The sequence below is a fragment of the Etheostoma spectabile genome, chromosome 11 (genome assembly GCF_008692095.1).
Source record: "Etheostoma spectabile isolate EspeVRDwgs_2016 chromosome 11, UIUC_Espe_1.0, whole genome shotgun sequence".
Classification (NCBI taxonomy): Eukaryota; Metazoa; Chordata; class Actinopteri; order Perciformes; family Percidae; genus Etheostoma; species Etheostoma spectabile.
The window spans coordinates 4,205,001-4,230,994 of NC_045743.1; the positions used below are offsets into that span (position 1 = coordinate 4,205,001).

Genomic DNA, 25,994 nt, shown 5'->3' on the forward strand with positions numbered 1-25,994 from the left:
CATTAACGCCGTTAATAACAAGTTTAACTGACAGCACTAATATATGCACACACGCACCCACACACACACACACACACCACAGAGAATATGCACAAAAATCACAAGCTCATCATCAGCTCCACTACAGGTCGTCATCTTGATCTGTACCAACCCTGACCTGAACCTATTTTAGATGACTTCTTTTTAACTCTACACCAATATTTTTTTTTGAGTCAGGGCCTTTAGACAAAAAGAACACCAACTTTATTGAATATATGATAATTATGAGTTCATGTAATGAAATGATTGACTTTATTAACAAGTACTGTATGTTGTGGGGACTCAGTTTTGTGATTATGATTCCTGTAAGTTGTGTGGACTAAAGGAATCCAGGGACCGCTAAGACAGCTTCATCTGTCTTCCTGATTGATACTGAGAGGGCAACAAGAGGAAGGGAGGGAGGCTGCGATCGTCACTTATTCTTTCCACCCAGAGGCCAGGAGAAAATACTGCGCACACACCATTTATTAAGTGAACCAACACTAAGGCTGGGCGATAAAACGATCTTGAAATGGGATTGCGATAAAATTCAGGTCAATAACGACAAGCTTTGGACACATTAATCGGATAACACTCGGGATAACTGCCAGAGTCGGCCTTTTCGGCTTAGATGTCAGACATGCCCATTTCCTATTGTGATTATTTTGGTTCCAAAAGCGTGCGTCTGTGAAAGACCTAAAGTCGCCGGGAATTGGATGTCTTACGTAACCTAAAACACGTCATCTGAAAGAGACACCACCATGTGGAGGATTTATTTAGATACTTGCAGTCGCACATCTGCCCTCTCTGCATATTGAGGTTAGGTTAGTTCTCCATTAGTTCAGTGTTGAGGGCAGTCACCGAGTTGATTTGCACTAAAAAGTCTTTGTTGTTTACATTCCTTTGCATTATACATTCTTTTGCAATTTGCATTTGACTGTACACAATGTCTTTATTTATTATTTATAATATCTTAATGTTGTGGCAATAAGGTTCAACTTTGTTAATTTTGGCCCAGTTGGGATTGATACCAATCCTGAGTATCTGACTGGCACATCCCTATAGAATTTTACTAACTGTTTTGATTCACAACTAAGGTGGAAAATAAAAGTTGTGTTTAATGTATTTTTGTTGATGTTGAAATGGATTTTAAACTAGATGGTTTCGAAAAAAGTATTGTTAAGGAACCGGCATCGAAACTGAAATATCAAAATTGGCCCCAGATCAAAAGATCCCCTCCCCCCAGTAGTAGTAGTCTGTCTGTGCTAGCATTAGCTGTGCTGTAGCTGCTATACCAAAACAACAATTGTGTCGTCTTTTGCGGCCATTGCCCCATATGAAAAACATTCACAAAGGAGCAAAAATATAACAAGCTCTATTTTATTTTTTTTATTGTATAGCAAAAGACAGCTCAACCACATGCACTTGTTTACTTTTTTTTTGCTACACCTACAAAATTTTTAGATGCCGTCTTGGCATGACTTTTTCTTTTTTACATTCAATAGGTTCCATCTAAATAGTTTCAGGTTGTTTACAAAGTCAAAGTTTGCGCTTGCTTTTGCAGACATAAAAAAAGGAAACCGTAATTGTAAGAGGGCTACGCATAATTTTAATTTGCCAGCAGAGGGCACTACTGCTCTGTTGACTAGTGGGGCATCTCTTAATATAAATGTGCAATATCAGTCCTCATCCAATACATTGTGCTGAATATTCTAAAAGGCATGTTTTTTTATTTTATAGGTTAATAAACTATATCCCAAAGCTTAATTAAACCTCTGGTTTCTTCCAGCTTCAGTCAGTATGCACTACGAACGGTAAGCATCAACAAAAGAATTATATCCTGAAAAATATCGATCAAAATGGGAAAATTTCTCGTGATCACATTTGTTTTGCCATATTGCCCAGCACTCTCACAATGATTCAATAGCTTAGTATTGGCTACAGTTGCAACCAGTTTGTTGCACAATGTTGGTCCCTTATGTACCAGTGTTCATCTTGTTTAGAAAGCAAGGTTTCTCTTAGGCCGTGTTGACAACAAGCAGATGCTGTCTGTCTAGTGCTCGTGTAAGAAAGAACAGAGACAAATAGAGGGGGGGGGGGGGGGGGGGGGGGGGAGAGAAAGAGTCTCATTGCTTTTCTGTTCAGTTACAGAGTTTATATTAAAACCAGTTAAAGGTTTGAGGAGGTCTTCATCATAGTCGTAAAACAACTGCAATGAAATTACAGACCCCCAGACTTTAGAAAAAAAAAATATATATATATATATTTTACCTAACTGGTTTTCGCAATTTCCACAACATGTGGGAAACAAGGGCCTTTAGAAACGTATCTAATTTTAATATTCACCAACAACTAGGGAATGAAAGGCGTTCCCAGCCACTGGTAGAGTTTGGAATAGAGAAGCACAGCTGAAGAGCAGAGAGATTACATCATCTTTCACTAATATGAACCTGCTTGCTTTCTTTCTCTAAATATGGGATGAGGCCACCTAGTCTGGGAAAGCTGGCTGACTAATACTGTTTAGCTGATGTGATTTGCTTCAATAACACACATCTCTCGCGCTCATATGGTAAGTAGTCATGGTCCTACTTTCTGGCACCCTTCAGTCCTTTTGTCTGCCAAGCTGACAGTGATTGCTGTAAATGTGCTAAGACTAAGACTATGAGATGACATAGGCCTCAGATAAAGTAAAGACAGACGCAGGCCTATCCGTTTCAGTAACACTAACCATGATGACAAGAAGCTTTCTGACTTTGGATTAGCCCAAAAAGGCTTATATATTTTGCATCAGCCGGTCACTTATAAAAGCCACACAATAACCACTTGTACTGTAAAGACCCTATGTATGACCATTTTTAAACTCTTTGATCGGAAGCACACATTTATTTTTGGGTTAGCTGCCACTAGGGTTGCACGTTAACAAAATGTGATATTGCAATATTGAATATTGCGATATCAATATTTTGATATTTTTTAAACATGTACAATTACAAACATTGCGGGAAAATGCATCAAAAATTGATTCATAACAAATTAAACAAGTTTTCTTACAACACAAGGTTTATTTCACCTGCCAGTCATACTGAACAACAAATATATAATTAACAACCATGTCTACAGAACAGGACATGTTTTACTGGTTGTACAGTATTACATGTCAGTCTGACATATGCCGATTTTATGCTACACTAGCAACTGTTTGTTTGCAAGTAACCGGTAGCAACATACACGTTCATGAGCTTCTCTTTCGTGTTTCTTAAAAGTATAGTTTGTTCTCTTAATAGGTGGGAAACTCATGAACTCGCCGTTTCATTGTCTGAAATAACAACGTTAAACATTTGAGTTTTTGTTGTTCTTGATCGCTTACATGCTTATCTAAATAGACAATGGATTTTTAGACAATTGAGAAAATCTAATCATTATGTCGTGCTACTAGCTAGATAAAACCTAGCGCTAGCTACTAAGGTTAGCCTGCAGTCATTGACATCAACAGTCAATGACAATGTTCATTGTAACACTTCCCTTTGACATGTATTTATTAGTAATGCTTATCAAAATTAACAATGGATGTTTTGAGAGAACCAAGACGATGTAATCACTATGTCTGTAGTAACATTATCTAGGTATAGCTATGTACAGTGTTACCATTCTCTTAATACACACATGCTAGCTACCACTGATGTTTGCTACCAGCCGATAGCGCCGACAGTTTGGGAAACGCAAATGATGTTACGTCCACAATACAGGCTTTACAGCATACATACATCCATTCATCCATTCATTCATATCCCTCTGATGTATCATAAAAGAATACCATCAATGTATTAATATAACACCTGGTGAATTACAACCATTAGCTATATCCTTATTACAGCTACAGGATCTCTGGAGAACCAAGTTGATGAACCCCCAAAAAATTAGCCACTGAAATACTAAAAAAAAAAAAACTTCTTTTGCTGCGGCCTCTGCCGTGAAAAAGGTAAAGCAGCGGGTGCGGGAGAAGTTCGGAGAAGACATGGAGAAGGACTTTCAGTCGGCACCAAGGTGCTTCTGGAAAACCATTCGCCACCTCAGGAGTTGACCTCAACTGAGGTGGTAATAGGACGGTGGAAGGAGCACTTTGAGGATCTCCTAAATCCAGCTGACACGTCTTCTATGGTAGAGGCAGAGCAGGAGGATGATGGGGGATTGTGTTCAATGTCCCTGGTGGAAGTCGCTGAGGTAGTTATACAATTCCACAGTGGCAAAGCCCCAGGGATTGATGAGATCCATCCAGAAATGCTGAAAGCTCTGGGTGTGGAGGGGGTGTCTTGGTTGACACGCCTCTTTAACACTGCGTGGAGGTCTTGGACAGTGCCTAAGGAGTGGCAGGCCGGGGTGGTGGTTCCTCTCTTCAAAAAAGGGGGACCAGAGGGTGTGTGCCAATTACAGGGGTATCACTTCTTAGCCTCCCTGGTAAAGTCTATTTAAAGGTGCTGGAAAGGACGGTTCGGCCAATAGGCGCTTTGTCACCACTCCTGTTTGTAGTATTTATGGGCAGAATATTGAGGCGTACTCGGGTTGGGGAGGGGTTGCGGTTCAGTGGGCTCAGGATCTCATCGCTGCTTTTTGCGGATGATGTGGCCTCGATGGCATCATCGGCCTGTGACCGTCAGCACTCACTGGATTGGTTTGCAGCCAAGTTTTAAGTGGATGGGGTTAGGATTAGCACCTTTAAATCTGAGCTCATGGTTCTTAGTAGAAAACCGATGGAGTGCCTTCTTCAGGTAGGGAATGAGTCCTTACCCCAAGCGAAGGAGTACAAATACCTTGGGGTCTTGTTTGCGAGGGGACAATGGAGCAGGAGATTGGTCGGAAAATTTGGCGCAGCGGGTGCGGTATTACATTCTATTTATCCCACCGTTGTGACGAAAAGAGCCACAATGCAAAGCTTTCGATCTACCGTTCAGTTTTCGTTCCTACAGTCACCTATGGTCATGAAGGCTGGGTCATTACCGAAAGAACGAGGTCCAGGGTACAAGTGGCCAAAATGGGTTTCCTCAGGAGGGTAGCTGGCATCTCCCTTAGAGATAGGGTGAGAAGCTCAGTCATCCGTGAGGAGCTTGGAGTAGAGCCGCTGCTCCTTTGCGTTGAAATGAGCCAGTTGAGGAGGTTCTGGCATCTGGTAAGGATGCCCCCTGGGCGCCTCCCTAGGGAGGTGTTCCAGGCACATCCAGCTGGGAGGAGGCCTTGGGGCAGACCCAGGACTAGGTGGAGAGATTATATCTCCAACCTGGCCTGGGAACGCCTTGGGATACCCCAGTCGGAGCTGGTTAATGTGGCTCGGGAAAGGGAACTTTGGGGTCCCCTGCTGGAGCTGCTTCCCCCGTGACCCATGACCGGATAAGCGGATGAAGATGGATGGATCTTTCGCCATTCAAAGTCTATGGGATTAGTCTTTCCGGGCCAGAGGGGTGCAGTTCCACCGTTGGCCGCTAAGCTCATGGTTGCATTAAGATATGGTGCTGTTCCTGGAGGCTTGGGTCAAATGCAAAATGTAAAATGTTCCATTAAAGAAAAGATAAAAAAGAAATTTGTCTGTGCTGTAAACTGGTTAGAAAAAAATGAAATCTGAATCAGCTAAAATCGGTATTGGCAGTCAAACTATAAGAAAATCGGAATTATTAGAAAAGTGTAATCGGTGGATCTCTACCGATATTTCCTATTTCCTTCTAAATTGGTAGCCTGCCTTGAAGGTAGACTTAGACGTAGAAACAGCCTTTCAGATACCCTCCCAATGTAAAATAGATAAGGATTTAAAGCTAGTGTAGTTAACAACAGATGGTGTAATCCCGGTCACATTACAGTTAAACAGCGTATTTGTAGCCCGGCCATTGAACTGCTTGCTGTGGGACTCCAGCCATATTATCTGCCGTGGGAAATTTCACATGCCATCGCCATTGCTGTTTACATTCCACCCTCTACCAACCAAATGTTGGCATGTAACGTCACCCACACCGCCATTGCTGGACTGCAGACTAAACACCAGAGTGCCCTCATAATGATCTTACCATGACCACCACCCTAACCAGCTTCACCAGTACTTGAGCTTCTAACTAGAGGAGAGGACCCTGGACCTGCTGTATGCTAACGTTAGAGACGCATACAGCTCTTACCCCCTCCTCCCACTGGGCAGGTCCGAACACAACCTGGTTCACATCAACCCCTGCTATGTGCCTCTGGTGAAAAGGAAGCCTGTGACCACAAGGATAGTGTGTCTATGAGACACTTGAGGGATGTTTTGAGGTGACAGACTGGGATGCACTCTGTGAGCCACATGTAGAGACTATACGTAGATGGGCTGAATGAGTGTATCTCAGACTCCCTAAACTTTTGTGTGGACTGCACTGTCCCAACAAAGACTGTTCAGTGTTACCATTCAGGGGGACCTGAAGGTGAAGATTAGGGAGGCTAAGGAGAGGTACAGGAGGAATCTGGAGCAGCATGAGGAACATCTCTGGCTTCAGACCAACTGGCAGCAGAGGAGTTGAAGGCAGCTTGGACAGGGCCAACAAACTTAATCTGTTCTTTAAACAGATTTGATGCTATGGCTCCTGCCCATTCCCTAAGTAACTCAACTGCTGTCTAACCTCCAACCTCATTACTCCCCCTCCCTGTCCCTCGCCCTCCTCCTGGGAGATCCCTACTTCCCCCTCCTCCAGCTCTCAGGTTAACACTTCTCTCCAGCCTGACAACTCCTCCTCTCCCCCAACCCCACTTTTAACTTCTGTGTGCCTCACTGCTGACCAGGTGAGAACACAGCTGAGTAGATTCTACTCTAACAAGGTTGCAGGCCCTGATGGTGTCCGTCCTGGGGTGCTCATGGCCTGTGCCCCCAAGCTACGTGGAGTCCTTCACCATATCTTCAACCTGAGCCTCAAAAGGGTCCCCGTGCGGTAGAAGACATTTTGCCTCGTTCTTGTGACAAAGACACCATGTCCCAGTGACTCCAAGGACTACAAACCCATGGCACTGACCGCCGGCCCGGCTGGTTGAGAAGATGACAGTGATGCAGGTGGACCCCCCCCCGTCCTTGATTGCTGACTACCTGACAGGCAGACCACAGTATGTGTGCCTGCAACACTGAGTGTCAGACAGCATAGTCAGCAACACCGGTGCCCCGCAGGAGACTGTCCTCTCTCCCCTCCTCTTGACCATCTACACCACAGATTTCAACTACCACACAGGGTCCTGCCAGTCCTGCCAAGAACACTCAAGCCCTCTACAGGAAGGGCCAAAGCTGTCTCTATTTTCTGAGGAGGCTGAGGTCCTTCAACATCTGCAGGACAATGCTGTGGATATTTAATAAGTCTGTGGTGGCCAGTGCCATCCTGTTTGCAGTTGCATGCTGGGGCAGCAGGCTGAGGGTAGCAGACGCTAACAGACTCAACAAACTGATCTGCAAGGCCAGTGACATTGTGGGGGTAGAGCTGGACTCTCTGTCGGTTGTGTCAGAGAGGAGGATGATGTCCAAACTACATGTCATCTTGGACAATGTCTCCCACCCACTTCATGACCTGTGGCCATCAAACTTTATAACTCTTCCCTCTAGTTTTAAACTGGTCAATATTTTTGATTTTGTGCAATAACACCAGCTTAAATTATAATGTGCAATACTCTGCTGCTACTACTTATTCATAATTACTGTTCACCATTACAATTCCTTAATTATGTAAATACTGTTGATATCCACACTCCTTATATTTATTTTATTAATATTTCTACTCTGACATTGATATAATTCTTGCAACCGTAAAAGAATTTCCCTTTGAGGATCAATAAAGTATTTCTGATTCTGAAGAGGCTAAAAGATTAAGGAATTTCAGCGCACTGAAACAAGCCAAGTCTAAGTTCTGTGATGTACAATTGTACAGGTTTAGATTATTCAAGTCTTGTGTTGGTCTGTAATGCTCTTCATGGCTGAGTGAGAGAGCAAAGGCGCTGTTTGCTGCAGCATTTCTACCACCGCCAGTGTATGTGACCTCAAGAGTGTACTTAACAGTTACTCCACTCAGACACAGTCCATTACATCCCGGACTTGGTTAGCCAACCTGGCTCTGTTCACTCGCTCTTGTAAACACACAATCTTGCACTCACATGCAATTACATGTACAGCCCAAATTGGCATCCTCCTGTCTAATTCAACAATACCACACAGCACAGGATGAAGCCTTCTTCTAAACCAAGTAAATGAGCTGATGGTGTGGTTGTGGGTAGAAGGATTCCCTTCAGAAATAGAGAGTACATTTAGATGTGGCCTACGGGTATTGCTAAATCTAACATGAAGTTAGTCACTCATTCTCCTATGCAATTTGATGCCCACAACGGGGCTGTTGTGTTGAAGTCCCGGGTTGTCTCGGCTCATGTACCATCAGTCCACTCTGTAATCTAACGATGCAGAGACTGGGCCCGCACTACGCTTGCAGCCTTGGGAGGAGACTAGTTGTCTGCTTCTGTGTGCCAAACTGAAAACGTTTACTTATCCACCACAGGCATACGCAATTAAAGACCAAAAATAGCCATGCCAGTAGAGTGATTAAGTTTACTAGAATTCAGTCTATTCAAATACAATGTGGAAACCCTAAACATGCACACATAAAGGCTTTGTGGTTCATCATGGCCTACTGATGATTAATACATGAGTAGACACCATGTCTGTGGTGCAGTGTGAACCCTGCCCGGCTTATATATTTCTGACTGAACACAGAGGGTTTTCATCTACCTGCCTGCCCTACTTTATAAATTCCTTTTAAGAAAATGCGTCTAAAAGATCATACTTGAATGTATCACATAATCTGAAGCTGCAATGTTAGGTTGGGCTGTAGGGTATGTTAACAGGCTTTTGTTTGTCCCACACCAAAGTAACTTTTAACCCTTTCCCCCCCTTTCAAAAAAGTTTGCGCTGAGTCAATGCTTGCATTTACCCACAGGGTAAACAACACACGGCACATGATGATACAGCCAGGCCCTTTCATCTCCCTCTCTAATCCTTACATCTTAGTAGCCTAAATAATTAACCAAACAAATTTCCACTCTTACTCCAAGTCCTCGTTAACTATCTTTCAATCTCCTTCCCCGTTTCTTTTCAAAGCGTATGCTCTGAGCCAAGCGAGCCACCCAGCCCGGCTTAAAATCCGCACCAGTCTATCTATTTCATTTCCCTACAGAAGTAGCTTCACAAGGTGCCATGTGCACACCAGATGACCTGTTTTAGCAGTGAACTGTATGGGATATTCCAGTCACGGCATTTAATCACTTTATGCCATAGTATGATCCCCTTGCGTGTCAAAGGATGATTACATCTGTACATCACAATGCCGCAATCTGGTTGTTCCAACCTCAGCTATCAGAGCATGCTCTAAGTCCGTGTGTGTTTCCTATGGTCTGTCACTGGGCTGACAGCATCTCAGACTTAATCTTACACACATGCTCAACACACCGAAGAAATCCATGCTCTCATCTGAATTACTAACCTTTCACAGGCTCTACCCTACACCCACAAACTACTTTTAAACTAGATCATGTTTTCACTCCTCAACTGATGTGGCCTTCTCATCAATAAGTTCTACGAATGTAGGAAAGGGAGGAAGATGATGTAGGAAATATTTAAAAGACAAAGAAAAGAATACAGCCAGGCTAGCAGCTTTGTGAGGCTGTACTGTAAAGTCAGCATGCTAAAATGCTCTGTGACAAATTCTGACATGCTGTTCCAAAGTAGGTACAATGTTTAGGAGGTTTATCATCTTAGTTTAGTGTGTTAGCATGCTAACATTTGATAATTAGAACTAAACACAAAGTACAGCTGGGGCTGATGGGATTGCTATTAGTTTCACAAGTAGGCCTATTTAGTCACGAAAAAAAGCATTGGACAAATTCAAATTTTGACCAATTGACAAAAGGCCAAGTGATCACCAAACATTTAATTCTAAGGGGATTCTGAATGTCTATACCAAATGTCATGTCCATTCATCCAATTGTCGTGATATTTCACTCAAAACCCCAAATGCTGAACTCATGGAGGTGCTAGAGGAAAAGTCAGGGGATCACCAAGATCATTAGAATTCATCCTCTAGGACCATGAATGAATGGATACATAATGTCATTGCAATTCATACAATAGTGGTTAAACATTTCACTAAAATGTCAACCTGCTGGTGGTGCTAGAGGTCAGGGGCTCTTGAAAGTCAGAATTTCTCTTCTGGGGACCATTAATGTTGCTACAAAAGTACCAATCCATTAGTAAAATAGCCTAATTGAGATATTTCAGTCTGCACCAAAGTGGCGGACCAACAGAGGAACAGACTGACATTGCGACACGTAGAACCACATAACTAGAATGGTTGGCAATAAATCAATGAAAAAGAAAAGCTATATGGCTTGGTTAAACATTGTGAAGGAACATTTTTCCTCAAGGGAAAAAGACAAAGTAAACTTGGCTGTGCCGTAGCGGAAACCAACAACTGTTCTGTCCATCCCTCACACGCAAAACACACATCCACCATCTGCTGGCTCAGCCAGAAATGTGTCAGGAGAAGAAGTGCTTAAATTACCATGGAGTCTGGCAGTGCAGCACTTCAGAGCAGAACCACTGTTCTGATCGCAAGCTGTTGAGCCCATTTATTAGCTATACCAAGCATATGAGGTCAATTTAGTCTTTCCCTCAATTTTATTGAACTGCTGATTAAAGAAAGGAAGAAAGCCAGGACAGACTGCCTGAGCAGCTGCTTTTCTTTTTGCATCTTCAATATTTTTTTCTGTTACCCTGTACAGCATAATGCTTAATACTAGAGGATTTGTCAAAAATACGGCAGCTAAATTACACCCCTGGATGAAAATACGAGCTATGATGAGCTAACAGAAGCTAGAATGCACTTCTCAAATGGGGCAACGTTAGAGGGTTTCTTGGAAATGCCTTTGAGGGATCGGATCATCCTTGTAATTGAGGAAAAGCACTGCAGATTGCCAACCCCTCCTCTAAGCAAAACAGGACCTCATGAACTCTGGTTTGGGAGTGGATCTGTGGAATTGAATTGCAAGGAATAAAGAGGATATTTCTGACATTCCACAACCAGAGACATATCTCATCTTACTTGCCTTTCCTTATAATAAAAAAAAAAAAAAACCTTGTGTGATCTGCTACACTGGGGCCCATAGCGGATAGTCAACCTACAAACAAAAGCCAACAGCTAAGTGCATTCAAAATCAAGTTATCACCATGGCAGACCAAAAACAAGTCAAGGTGAAATGTTATTAACCACAGTGACTTTGAAACACACAGCCACAGTTGTAATCAATCAATTAAGGGATTAAAAAGAATGCCAACAAGGAGCAGAATGCAGGCCTTGCATGATTAACTCACAACTGGCATGGTCAATAACTCAATGGGGACAGTGTGGGAGGAATTCACATGGTAGACTAAACCACAGTTGATTTGGGATATATGCTGCAGACCTACTTGTGATGTCACGATAACAAAAATCTAGTCAGTACCGATGCCACCAAACGCCACAATACTCAATATCAAAGCCGATGCTAGGGCTGATCGATATTATCTTTTAGCATTGACATAGCGATGTGCGCATGCACGATGGTGACATCGCAGGATGTAAACTTTCACCGTTTTCCTTTTACATGATTATAACCGGCCAACTTTTCCTTTTTAAGAAAGAAAGCCATTTGGGCAATGTGTGTATGTGTAGTCCAACGGGGTTTGTTATGGGAAGTAAGGCTCTCCGTGTGCAGAAAAGTACCGTAAGCAGCAGCTGCCGCTGACACAGTGATGCACATAGTTTTTGACGGGTAGTCAGTGAAGCTACAGTGGTCAATGTTTTATGTTCGCTGCAAATACGAACTAAATCAGCTGATTAAAGCAACATAATCACAACGTCTCTCAGCCATTTTCCCCGCAGAAAGCTGCTACCAGCCAGGCTAAAGCTAACATGCAGCAAAAGGCAGCAGGTTGGACTCGAACCCTGCGCTACTGCTGTACTCAGCCAACATGGGGCAAATGCTCTTACTGGGTGAGCTAGAGGCCGCTCTCAATTTACACTGATTTAATTGTTCTTGGATACACAGTTTGTTGCTAGTGTGCCTGACATGCTGGTGTGATCAATTTATCAAACAAACTAGCTGGCCCCGCTACTCGACCACAACTTGAAATTTAGGGAAGCAACATGCAGTCATTGTCATACACTTTAGGCTAGATTGATAGTATTATATGAATACAATGGTGTAATGCTAGTCAGCCAGCATATTTCTACCTAATTTCCCTCTCCAAAATCACTTCAGAAGAGTAGTCATAGCACTTACTGGCTTTGGTGTTTGTAATGCATTAAAGTTCAACAAAGAATGGTTCACATTAGGAAAAATCCTTTTTCATTTTTATCTTCTATGTAGATGCACTCCCCTACAAATTCACTGCAGTAGTCGAGAATGATTTCTTACTTCCAAAAAGAGCTATTTATGTCATGTTTTAAAAATGACTTTTTTTCATATTGCAATATACATCGCAGGGAAAAAAATATCGTAGTGTCAGTTTTTCCAATATTGTGCAGGCCTAGCCAATACCACGGTGTGTAAAAAGAAAAAAACAACACTTAGACCAGGGTCTTTCCTGGAATTTAGAGTGCTCAAGTGCATATGAAGTCACACACATGTTTGCATACTAGTGAGGACATCGCACAAATTATTTGTATACAACTTGTATCTTAAGTTAGTGAGCATGTGCTAAAGTTGCCGCTAGCTCAGCGGCTAACGCCTTCACTTTAACCAGCAGGTAGCAAGCAAGACACAGGAATATGGCTTGGGTCTAGAGTTGTAGAATTTATTCACAGACAGCAACAAATAAACTATACACAGACTGCACTGCTACGTTCACAGCTATTACACATTCTGATTAGTTTCGGTATTGTAGGAGGATCTAATCACACTGGACTACACCCAGGTAAACCAGAAAAATACCATGCAGCCGTGAGCATAATTCCTTTAGATTCAAGCATGTTATTTTGGAAGATAGATGGGATTCTGAATGCTAACAGCTAACCAACACACACACCCACACCCACACACACCACACACCCCCACACACACACACCACACACAACACACACCACCACACACCACACACACCCCACACACACACACACCCACACACACGTAGGAGCCTATGTGTGTTACAACACGCAGCACGGCCCATGTACCCCTGGATGGAAGGAAGGAGAGAGAGAGAGCGCCTAGGGGCATTGACCAAATTAGTTAATCAGAGAAATAAAACCAATTCATCATTAGCAATGCAACTGTAGCAAGCATCTCACTATCACCAACGCTATCCACATTCATATTTAGACAAAACAAATGATATACCCAGCTCTGAAAAAGCCTAAAAGTCGGAAGTTAAAATGGAAGTACAAAGAGTCGTTGCTATGGAGATGATACAGTTTCTGCAGACCGGCTTTTTGCTAAAAGTTGAAAGTTTCAGCTCGTAGCGAATCTTTAGTCTGAACTGGGCTTAAAATCTACTCTACTTTTCACTACATTGTCAGCTTAACAAACTAAAATATAAAGTGCTTCGCAAAAAAACCATGGTGTCAGAGTATCACCTGATGAAGCAATATGGTAAGAGATGACAGATGTTTGAAAATGAAACCATGTAAACCTATTATCTATAACCTCTAATTACAATTATGAACCTGAAAATGAGCATAATATGAGCACTTTAAATAACTATGAAAACATTGTTTGCACATACTATAGACTACAAACTGTCTTTTCTGCAGCACAAATGTTGGACACTGTTGTTCAACCTTTAATTGCTTTATTTAAATATATAAACAGTCTAGATTTCCATGACCATGATGGTGTAAAAATGCTGAGAATGTGAAGTTTAAGTGCGTTTTTTAGGCTACATTGTAAATTCTTGTGTGATGATGACATAACACAGGGGAAGTAGCTCTCCTTTAATTGGGGAGTAGATGGTTTTGCTTGACAAAAAAATACCAGCGGAGGTATATTTCCCAGTGAAAGCTGGAACTAGGAGCCATAGTGCCAGTAAGTACTACGGTAGGATAATGTGCGTCACACACAGGCCTATATGTTTATTTTCTCCTGCAGTGCTGGTGGTACAATCATCAAGCAAGATTAAATATAATTTAGTTTCCCATTATGAGTATTGTCTTGCGTGTTGTGACAGACGAGACTAGCAATGAGAATAATGAGAGTATAAATCTGTCATCCCTCTCTGCTCCACTGAGCTCATATATTCACCATAGGAGAGGGATACAGAAGAACTTGATGCAAGAGAATGATAAATTGTATTTGCTAAAACAAAATTGCAATCCATACCTATAGGTGTGGAAGTAAATGACAGAGAGAGAAAGAGATAGAGAGGCGGTGGTGGAGGGGGAGAGAGAGAACAGACATGTGGATGTAATTGAGGGCCTATGAACTGATGATGTCATCTCAGTCAGGTTATCAGGCTCCAGGCAAAGCAGCTACAACTCACAAAATATGTCTCTCTTTTTAAAAACACATGGGAACACGCAAGCTACAGTTCCTAGGACATACCAAGTTAGGGCTAGCATTGCAGCATGGTTAACATGTTTGCTCAGGCTAACCCTGCAAACAGAGCGTTAGCCTTTTTAGTTTGAATTGTGATTACAGCTTTAGTTTTCTTCTCAACACTCACACACAAATACATTCTGTCCTTCCCATTAGCCTCTTTGGCATGGCTACACAATGACCTCATCTGGAATGCGCACACACACACACACACACACACACACACACACACACACACACACACACACACACACACACAACTTGCTGATGATGTAATGGGCGCCACTGACTGAGACTCAGTGTGCAGAGCACTTCTCATAATGTTTGGTTTTCCGGATGGAATGTCCACATCACTGGGATCTCCGGGAAAGGGAGAGATGAAAGCGTAGAGACGATTCATTCTCAGAGGATTTTAAAAAGGACAGAGGCCAACGACAAAAGCACAGGTAGGAACAATCAAAAGCCTTTGTGAACAGGGGGGGAGAAAAAAAGATATGTGCATTTAAAAATGTGTCACTTACAAACTTTAACTGCAAGATGAGTTACAAAGTAGTCTAGTTCTGCTTTCGATAGGACGTCTTACAATGCCAAGTTGGTAGTAAATAACGAAAGTGTACTTTAGAAAGGTGTCTAACTGTTTTATTTAAAGACAATAAATTAAGTCTCACTGAATCTTTTACACTGGAAATTTAAATTTTAAGTTATCAGTGTACAATCTTTTACTTTTTGAATCACGGACAAGACGATACTTAACTAGAAGTAAGTTTAAAAACAATCGCAAAGTTAGGCTACCCTATCTATGTATTAGGGCAATGTACAATCAATATTTAAACCAGCAATCAATTCAATTCAGAACATCTTTGTTAATTTAACCCATCCACATACACATCATAGGTGATATACCTTAATAGCAAAAGGCAAAAGGACAGATGCTCTAAATGTTAATTTTATAGATCCTGTTCTAACTAATGTGCAATGTCATATTTTACACATTGCATTAGCTGCCTTCGGGATATCACCACAAAGTCATACTTATCCACAAAACTCTCCACATAATACATTTTTAAATGTTAAAAGAAGAAAGAAGGCCTTAAGATCCTTTTTATAATTTGGACACATAGGAAAACATGCATTTAAACATGTAGACTTTGACCATTAATGCAAGTAGACCAATGTCAGCACCCTGGATATCTCCATTATGCAACACCAGCAGCAAACAGTCCACAATTATATGACATTGATTCCAAATAGTAAAAAAATTAACTGGTGAGAGATCACATTGAAGGCTGCCTCACTTGCAATAACACATGACAAAAATGAACAGTGTGTATTAAATGCATGTGCACATTGCTGGTATGCATCTGGGGAAATGTGGGGAGTGACAGCACTTGGTAAATGTAGCCAGTCTGTAATTACTTATGGAACAGGGGGGAATTCCTGCCTCTCCTAGCTGGAAATGGGGAGGCATTCAAGGTGCCCAGGAGGAGGGTGATTGAGTGCAGTGTTGAGGGTACTCAAGGGTAGAGGAACTTTCTAATTAACAAACACTCCCTGCCAGGGGACCATCTGCCACAATAATCTAAACATCCTACAGAACACATGCTGCCTAGAGAAGAGTGCAAAACTACATGGGCAGATCTACATGTTTTAGGACGCGCGCACACACACACACACACACACACACACACACACACACTATAACTAGCTTCTGTAGAAGTTAGGGAGGAAGAGTAGGGAGGAAATTGTGATACACAACTCAGAATATTATTTGATTCTAAAAAGGTTGTGGCCAAGAGGTCCTTGGGAGGCCAAAATAAGAGTCAATTACACAATAAACCAGGCCACAACATTCAGATTGACATCAGCAGCATTTGTTTTTCTTTACAGACTCAAGCTCCTGATTTTAAAAGGAAAGAGATTACCAGGAGCTAAAGGAGTAGAAAAGTAAAGAGGAAGTTTCAACTCCAAAGGACAAGCAGACCAAGCTGAAGGCTTTTGCACTGCTGGTTGTAAGTGAGCAACAGTGTTTGAGTGAGCTGCCGGAGGAGCAGAGGCGTTGCATCAAAGAACTGACCGCCATCACTGACAACATAAGCAGTCGGTCAGTGCCGCTTAACCCAGCGCAAAGGAGGAGGATCTCAAATCCCTGCACCATAATCAGGTTTCAATCTTCCACCTAACCCAGAATACCATGACAGCCCCAAGCATGCTGTCAGAGGTCGAGTTACTGAGGAGAAGGGTCATGGAAATGGAGGGAAAGGACGAGGAGCTGATACGCATGTGGGACCAGTGTCGAGACCTGGACCGCAGACTGGCGAGGGAGACAAGCCACTGTGTAGCTTGAAAGTTGAGGTGGATAAACTCAATGGCAGAATCAATGAACTGGACAGGATAGAGGAGGCTTTAGGTAAGAGCAAACAAGACTGCAGTATTTTAATAGGCAGCTTGGAGCAAGAGAGAGAGGTTAAAAAGATGCTGTGTGGTGAGCTTGACACCATGAAAATGAGGGTGAGAGACGCTGGAGGCCATTGAGGGCCAACTGGAAAGGAGTGAGGCAGTGATTAGGCAGGACCTGGCCAAGCTCAGGTCACTGACTGTAGCTTTGGTGGAGGACAGAAAGAACATGGCCGAGAGGCTCCAACAGGCTGAGGAAAAACTCAACAAGAAGGAGGGCAAAAGAAATGAGCAAAGCAATTTGGCAACGATAACAGAAAGACTGAGAGAGGAGAGGCACCAGGCACTGAGGTCCAAGGCAGATTTAGAGGATAGGATTAAGGGCATAGCAAAGGAAAAACGTGAGCTCCAAGACAGACTAAAAACAGAGGAGGGGAGGAGTGAAGAGCTACAGAGTAAAATTACCATAATGAGAAAAAGGTTACAAATCTTGGAAAACCGGAAAGAAAAAGAGGAGAAGTACACACACAGCTCTTATCCAAACAACGCTAACCATCAGTGCCAAGCAGAGGACAACAAAGTCAAAGAATTGACCCGGGAGCTAGATAGGTTGCAAAAGAGATTACAAGACAAGGAGGTATTGGAGGAAGAACTGTTGAAGGTGGAAGAGGACTTTGAGTCCCTGCAAAGGAGGTTCAAAGATGAACAGAAGAGGTCCCAGGCACTAACCGAAGAGCTAGAAATGGCAAAGAGAGAGCTGTCCAGATATGAGCAGGCAGAGAAGCAGGAGGTCAACCAGGAACATCTTCTCCTTTGCCGTCTTCAGAAGGAGCAGGTTAAGTCCAGACTATTAGGCAGAGAGGTAGATACCCTGAAGGAGAAACTCCAGAAGCTGATGGGGACTGAGGAATCCATCTGCAGGGTTCAAGCGGATCACTCCACGCTGAAGAGGAAACTGACCCAGCAGGAAGCCAGTAACAGAGAGCTGGCCAGAGAGATGAAGGAACTGAGTAGTGAGTTAGACAGGCAGAGACAAATCAAGAGTCTTACACCTGGTGCTAACAGACAAAACTTTTCAGATCTCCGACAGACCGCCAAAGAGGTTCAGGCTGAGACAACAGATAGCATGCCCCCTGACTACAGTGATGAACTAGATGAAGAAAACGGGGTTGAGGTCCAAAACCAAAATACAGAAATCATAAACAGAAGCTCTCTTGTCAACAACCTCAACAGCTTGAACCGTGCAAATAACAACATATGCCAATATAGCAGCCACTCAACCAATAGCGTAGATATGCAGCAAACAGTTAATGGAGAGGTGATGATGTTAACACACACACCAGGGCAGCCCTTGCACATCAAAGTAACACCACATCATATACTCAACACAGCCACACTTGAGATAAGCAGCCCCGCTGGAGACGCAACTACATCCTACACCAGCACAGCTGTCATTCCAACAAGCGGCGCCTCATCTAAACAGAGAATAACCATCATCCAGAACTCAGCTCTGTCCGCGGTTAACACTAAAACCCCTCCTTCAAGCCCTGACCGCACCGTCTCCTCACTTGACAGTACATCAATCTCTCAGGTGTTCAGTCCAAATTCATCACGCTCAGCGACACCTGATCACAGCAACTCCCCCATTCAGATCGTAACAGTCAGGACCTGTTCTCCTGAGCCAATGGAGGCTGCAAATCAGACCGTCTTCTGCAAGACAGCGGTGCGGCAGAATAGCTGGCAACATCAGAGGTCCAAGAGCACCGACACAGGCCCAAGTATCATCGCCACAGAGGATAACAAGATTCATATCCATGTGGGGAGCCCATATATCCAGTCTCTTAATGGTAAGGCCCACAACATCCCACAGCCTGTTGGGCCATGCTATATCCGACATGAGCAAAGGACTCAAGTGCTCGCCAACGACTATCATGTCAAAGGGGTTGGCAAGATTACAAGTAGCATCACTATATGCCCAGCTACCTCCTCAGCTTCACAATCCCCAAATATAATAGTGAGTGGTCTTTGTGATTAGGTGAAAATGTATACATTCTGAACAAACAGTATTATGTTCTTTGACATTCCTGGACTAGACAACTAAAACACCTCACTTTCTCAAGAACTCAGTTCTTGTTGTATTTTGTAACAATCATGAAATAGATGCTTTGTGGTATTTGTCCTATTAAGAGCCTATATAAACCCTACCCGGTCTAGTTAGTGTGTCCTTAGACTTACGGACATGAACAAGCCTTTATAGACTGTATGACGTGTGTTTATGAGAGCTAAGTGAGGCATTATGGCCACCAAATGTTTGATGTGCTTTTACAATTTTCTGTTTCATTAATGTGTTTTCTTACTGTTCATTATAAGGGTGTTAATTATAAGTATTTATTCATCATGAATACTTTTGAGAAGAGGTTGGCATCGACACAGCTAATAGGTTGACAAATAGTTAAAATGCAAAACAGTTGGAATCATCAGTTATACCCCTCCAGGGCCAAGTCCACACTGCGAAGCACATCAAGCACAGAAGTAATCATTTGAAATATTTTTAAAATTAATTGAAGAACAAAAACTACAATTACTGGGAAAGAAAAAGTTTGTGTTTGCTAAGTTTGCTTAACAGTCCACCCACTATCTCAACCACATCAAAACTCCTCTCAACTCTGTGTGCATGTGTGTAGAGCTGCAACGATTAATCGATTAGTTGTCAACTTTTAAATGAAATCTCCAACTATTTTGATAAATGGATTAGTCGGTTTGAGTAATTTTTATTAGGTAAAAGTACAAATTCTTTGATTCCAGATGGTTAAATATGAATATCTTCTTGTTTCTTTGTCCTCTGACAGTAAACTGAATATCTTTGAGTTGTGGACAAAACAAGACATTTGAGGACGTCATCTTGGGCGTTTGGGAAACACTGATCCACACTTCATGGTGGATGGACTGTTCAAAGCCTTTTCTATTCTGAGCAAAAACTATAAAGAAAAAAGGGAAATTGTTATTATCAAAGTCTTACCATGTTTAAAACGGACATTCGATAAAATCCTTTTTTAACTTTTGCATTAATCCATTAACATTTTTTTCTCAACTTTACTGACAAAATAGGTTTCAAGATGCGAGCAAAGACCAGCAATTAGTAAGCTATTGCTGGTCAGTCTTGTTTTGTTAGCCACTTATGTTGCTACAGCTGGTAAGGCATTCTGCACAGGTCACCTCATGCCAGCTCAGCCCCCTAATGCAGACAAATGAAGCAGTTTATTTCATGGCTGTGCTGATATGCCTTCTCTATAAACATTTCCTGTTTTCTTTATCAGATTTTCCCTGTTTGTAAAATGCATGTGGGATATGAAAGTAAACCAGAGTCAAAACTGGTTAGTGGTCTGAGTGTCACTTAAATGACACACACACACACACACACACACACACACACACACACACACACACACACACACATTACAACTTTGTTGTTGTAAAAAATGTCTGCTTAATCTTTAATTGATCAAACTGCTCTGTAAGGCACAAAGGTAAAAGGAGACATGAGACCTATCCAGAATATTAAAAAGGTAAGATGGATATGGTTTCCAATTACAATGTAAAATAAAAAACAATTTGGCACACTATAATATATATGTGTGTGTAGTGTATCCAACTTCCAAAATAACCCTCATACATGAGGCAATGGGATCACTTTTTGAAGTTATAAAAGCATCCTAAAAAAAACAATTAACAGGAACCAATTTATTAATAATTTTGAATTATTCAGTATTATCTATTCTCAATTGTATGCTACATATCCTCTTTGTTTTATTGTAATCATCAATTAGGCCTACATAATATTGTCTCTGCAAAGTACTTGAGTGAATCTTTTTTGAGCGCTCGGTTCCTCAACCGGTACCGGTTTGTCCACATCGTGTTTTCTTTCATGAATTGCAAGCATTAAATCGTCACCAACACGATCAATGCAGCACATCATTAGAAAGCTTAAAGTCTCATGATTCCATCGAGCCCACACACAAAGCATAAGGTGACTCACAACGGTTATAATCATGTTCTGAAGTAAAGAAAGACCGAAAGATTCGAGTATAAAATGAGCGTGCATCCCTACCTGTCTAATCGTGTCTTTAATCACAGCGGTGAAAGATCGCCGAAAACGTGGTATTCCTACTTCGTAAACACTCCAAGATATTAGAATATCCAAGCCTTGTAATCCATAATTATCTGGTCCCCTCACAATCTGGTAGTTTCTGGCCAAGTTTCGACGTAGAGAAATCTAGATAGCTCATCATTTCTCGGTTTTGATTGTGTGTATCTTTTCCCCTGTGCGTCCCTGTGTGTCCCTCCGGACACGGTCGGAATCTCTGGCTTCTGCCCTTTCCACTGATATCTCTCCCCAGCCAATAGCATAAGCCTATCTCAAGAAATCCCATTGGGCCCATGTGGGAAAAACTGACAGCAGATCCGACCAGTTAGAGAAAGAGGTCATAAAACTGGCATCCCTGTGTAGCCAATCAGAAGACGAGTCGATTGATATCAAACATGGCCAACAAAAACTTTCCCTGAGAGGGTCTCCAGCCCATTCAAACCAAAAATATTGCCTTTTTATGGCATTTCACCATTTCATCAAATTATGATTACTTATTCCTATAAATCTGTGTATGTACTTCTTTCAGGTATATGTGTGAGTGATGTAGATGTGTTTTTGTATTTCAGAAGTTTTGTATTTAGCACTTTTTTGGCTTATTTAGAAATTAGAAATGAGACAAACGCACAGACATATCTGTAGAAAAACATTCATATAAAATCCATTTTATAAGTAATTTTCTTCTGAATTTTTTCTGTTCTAAGTTGAGACATGTGGCTAGGGTACTATTTTAGTATATAGCAGTTGTAATATGCTTACAGTAGAGATTTTTATTAATTTTTCAGATGATTTACTTGGACGGAAATAGAAATTCTGTGTTCTAACCTCTGTAGCTCTGTGTCAGTAAGGCCTAGTGTCACAATGCCACTAGAAACAACAAATTGAGAGTGTTAGCTTCACAATGAACTCAGGGTCATCCCAGAGGGCCAAAGCATGTGGAAACTGCAGCATGTTTTAGGGGGTAAAAATTTAGGCGAGAAAATCATATATTTTCAAGTGTATCTGAAGAGGTTAAATGTGCTCTATAAATAAACGGCTTGACAATTATCTGTATTTAGGTGAGCCAATTCAGTTAATACATTGAGACCTTAAGTATCAACCTTAATCAAAGCATTCACGGTTTCACAGATATGAGCCATTTAATTAAAATTAAACTAGCTGACAGTACTGGGGGGAATTTTGGTAGCAGAGGCTGGCAGAGAGCCGGCATAGCAGGTATGTCATGACAAACATGGAGACACATTAACCACACTGACATCACCAGTTGGCAAGGTGGAAACGAGATGGAGCATTTGATGACACTTAGATCAGATCGGAGCGTGCCAGAGCTTTCAGGCCTCATGCAAATCTTTAGTGTGAGCATTTAGCCACGAAACACATCGCCTCAAAAGTCATACTGCTTATCTCGTCATTTCTAAGACTTCAAAGTCAGTCCCACGCTCTAACAGGATTCAATTCTCTTATTACGTCTTGTCAATTTTGAGTCAGCCTCACAGCTTTTTCTGTCAAGCAGCTGATTGATAATAATAAGAAGGATATGATGTCCGTCAGGGTAAAAGGGCCAACTTAGAAAAACAAAAGAGCTGCAGAAATCTCTCAAAATAAAGGAGTCCACAGATTTATATAATTATGGTATTGGTCTTTTATATGAATTTGACAAAAGGGAAAATGCATAGTGATCAAAGCTCATCACACCATTGTGTTGTTGAGCAAAAATTCCACAATGATAATAATAATTCAGTATACTTAATACGGAAAGTGGTCTGAGAGAAAACTTGACTTAAGCACCTCATCCTTGGCTCTATTCAGGCTTTAGTAAATCTAATCGTAGCGGGAGACTTTGACCAATCATAGGTCATTTCAAAAATAGAGAGCATTCCTATTGGCTGTTCTGTCATTGCAGATAAGCGGGGCACGCTCCTTTGCTTAAATCAGGAGTTTCAAACTCAGTTTCACTAAGGGCCAGACTGGAAAATGAGAATCACATTTAAAAAAGGGCCAGAGACATAGTTTGACATGCTTTTTCATGGAAAACATTAGAAAAGTGCCTAGAACATTTTAAAAAAAGCGCCAAAATGTATTATGAACCTATACGGAACTGCGGGCCGGATCAATTTCTGCAAGAGGCCGGATTTGGCCCTCGGGCCTCAAGTCTGACACATGTGGCTTAAATGTATGTTTACTATAGCCAAAAACTCAGGGCTGCAACTAAGTCAGGGCTAAACATTTGAATAAAAATACTTTATTGTGATCAATTTATATACAGTACATACAGGAATGAAATTGTGTATAAAAGTAGCCCAGTTTATTGTCATATTGACATAGGAGCAGGTATGTTGCAGTTGGCAGAGCTGGTCTGCTGGGGTTAGCCATTAGTCTAGCAGTAAATGTCACTGTGTGAAGCCAGCGCATGGCCACTCATCTGATGGGAGGGGCAAGACAGAGGGGGCAGACAGAGCTGCAGGAAGAAGTATTACTTCAAATTTATTTTTCTTATTCTACCTTCTGCAGCTAGGACATGTTACAAATGTTCTCTTGTATTAAAAGAAAGTGTTACCACACACAAATCAAATATCTGTCAATTTGCTCGCCTGCAAAAAAGGTAAAAAAGCTACACGGCCGACCATTTATTTAAAAGGTAATCTACGAACATCTCACCATCATTAAAACTGAGAACTTGTAAAGCATTGTAAATATATAATGGAGTTTGATTGAGAAATATTGGAGAAAAAAAATGAAATAAAACTTAATTTACATGTTATCTTGTTATGCATATTGATTAATGTGGTCGGGGCTAATAAGGGTAAATAAAAATAATTGCTAAAACATGTTCTATTAATCATACTTTCTATTTACCAGAATGTGTGAATTTGTATCACTTTCCTCTTCTACATTAAAGTGCACAAGTACTGAGCTTGGTGAGTATTGTTTTAGCGTGTGTGTTTGTGTCAGTGTTGGTAGAATTATTTTGATCTTTTCCTTAAATAAAAGTAGTGTCACTCTAAAAATACTAGAACAAAAAGTTCTGCATTCAAAATTAACATCTTGACTGACCTATAAAGCGTAAAAGTATTTAGTAATACAAATTCTGAAAAGATCAAAAATCAAAGTACCCCTGTCATTATGATTTTAACAATATCATATAGGCCTACAACATTATGATCTGATTATTAAAACTGTAACATCACTTTTACCTTTAACTGCCATACTTTACACATTACTTGTTAGATCAACCCTTAGTCATTTTAGAAACATGGTTTCTGTGTGAAATTGTATTCTGAAAATTGAAACTAAAGCTGTCAAATAAATATAATGAAGTATAAAGTACAACATTTCCCTGTGAAATGTAGTGGAATAGAAGTATAAGTAGTTTAAAATGGTAAAAGTCAAGTAAAGTAAAAGTAGCCTACATCAAGATTGTAACTACAGCACTTAGTTACTCTCCACCACTGGTTTGTGACGTGTGTATGCAAGGGAGAGATAGAGAGAATCTGTCCACTAAATATGAACATTTCTTTTTTTAAACTTCGTAAAAAATACACTTTAACATATTTTGCTCGGCAACGCAGCAGCACTGCTGTCCAAAGCAATCAGGCCAGTTACGTTCATCCTTAAAGTACAGGACTGCCCTCTATTGGTATGCAGAGTGCATGAAGCTATGCGAGGAATAGCCGCAGGGAGCTTTCTCTTGATGTACAGAAATGAGGATGAATAACTGCAATAAGTTATGTATAGAGGAGAGAAGTTCAAGGGAAGGTAACTTACAGGGCATGGCAGACAACCTTAGAGCAACATTAACGTTACCATTGCTACTCCTTTTCTGTCATGAGCCACACACAGACACACGTGTTTACACACCTTCTATACCAACGTTAACGTTCACTGTCTTAACAAATCACAGGTAAGCTAGCTACACTATAACATGCTCGAACTCTGTGTGTTACACTTCTCTCTAACAGTATCTATGGTAACAGACGTTAACGGTTCACAGAATTAAGCTAAAGTTAACAGCACTGCGGGCTAGCTAACATTAGCATACAGTTAGTAATTGACGTTTCTCAAGACAGCTAGCTACAAGCTAAAGTCAATAGCTCGCTTGTCAGGACACACCAAAATGTCCCGGACCACACGTTTCAGAAACAAACAAGACACTAAAGTTAAGCAATATACTGAAATTACCCTCGTGCGTCCACCACTCGTCACCCAAGTCGTCTCCCATTTTCCTCAAGCTAGAAGTCTGTCCAATCCAAATCTACCGCTGAGAGAGCCTTCTATGGGGTGTGTTCAATAGCAGCACGTTTAAAACATGCAGTGGGTTGTTTAAAACGTCGACATGTTTGTCTAGTACTAGACAAACATGGTACCATAGACCGTTAATACAGTCTATGCGTGGTACATGTGTCATGGACTTGTCCATGTACAACTTTATAAGAACATAACGTTACCTTAGTTTTTGGGGTAAGTAACTCTACATTTCCATCTTACTCTAACATTTACTGCAGGCCTATTTGAAATGTCACATTATTTCCTTTTCGGGAGTGCAATTTCCTCTCTTTTAACTGGTCTATTTTGTCATTTGGAGCTCTTTGCCCTCATTGCATTCAAATCATCGAGCTAATATCTTATTTAAATAAATACAAGATCAACTTTATTAACAGTTTGAACCAAAAAACTGTAATAATAAAGAGTATGGTTCCTACTCACACACTCATATGGTGCCAAAGCTGCAAATCTCTTTTTATCTTCATCATGAAATGAGCAAGCACAAAAACCCTGATTTGGGTTTGTAGTGTCAAAGCTGCTACGTGGTTGCTTTGAAAAAAAAAAAAAACTCTGTATCTGT

At 41.3% G+C, this 25,994-nt stretch overlaps 2 protein-coding genes across 5 annotated transcripts in view; one reads left to right on the forward strand and one right to left on the reverse strand.

Moving 5' to 3' along the window:
- cmss1 (cms1 ribosomal small subunit homolog) overlaps positions 1–25,573 on the reverse strand; it is a 39,064-nt gene extending 13,491 nt beyond the window's left edge. For 2 of the 4 annotated variants that reach the window (XM_032529263.1, XM_032529260.1), the window contains exon 1: positions 25,331–25,573. In XM_032529263.1, coding sequence (XP_032385154.1) covers positions 25,331–25,370 — 40 coding nt within the window. In that variant the 5' untranslated portion in view covers positions 25,371–25,573. Of the gene's footprint in view, positions 1–25,326 lie in introns of all 4 variants that reach the window. The other 2 variants (XM_032529259.1, XM_032529258.1) reach the window with 2 other exon arrangements.
- On the forward strand, positions 14,888–19,484 carry LOC116697738 (filamin A-interacting protein 1-like). Its single transcript, XM_032529171.1, is given in 5 exon segments — positions 14,888–15,059; positions 16,501–16,946; positions 16,949–17,130; positions 17,132–19,079; positions 19,156–19,484. Coding segments are annotated over 3 exon segments (2,235 nt in total). The 5' UTR covers positions 14,888–15,059; positions 16,501–16,804; the 3' UTR covers positions 19,043–19,079; positions 19,156–19,484.
- Positions 25,574–25,994: the final 421 nt, after the last annotated feature.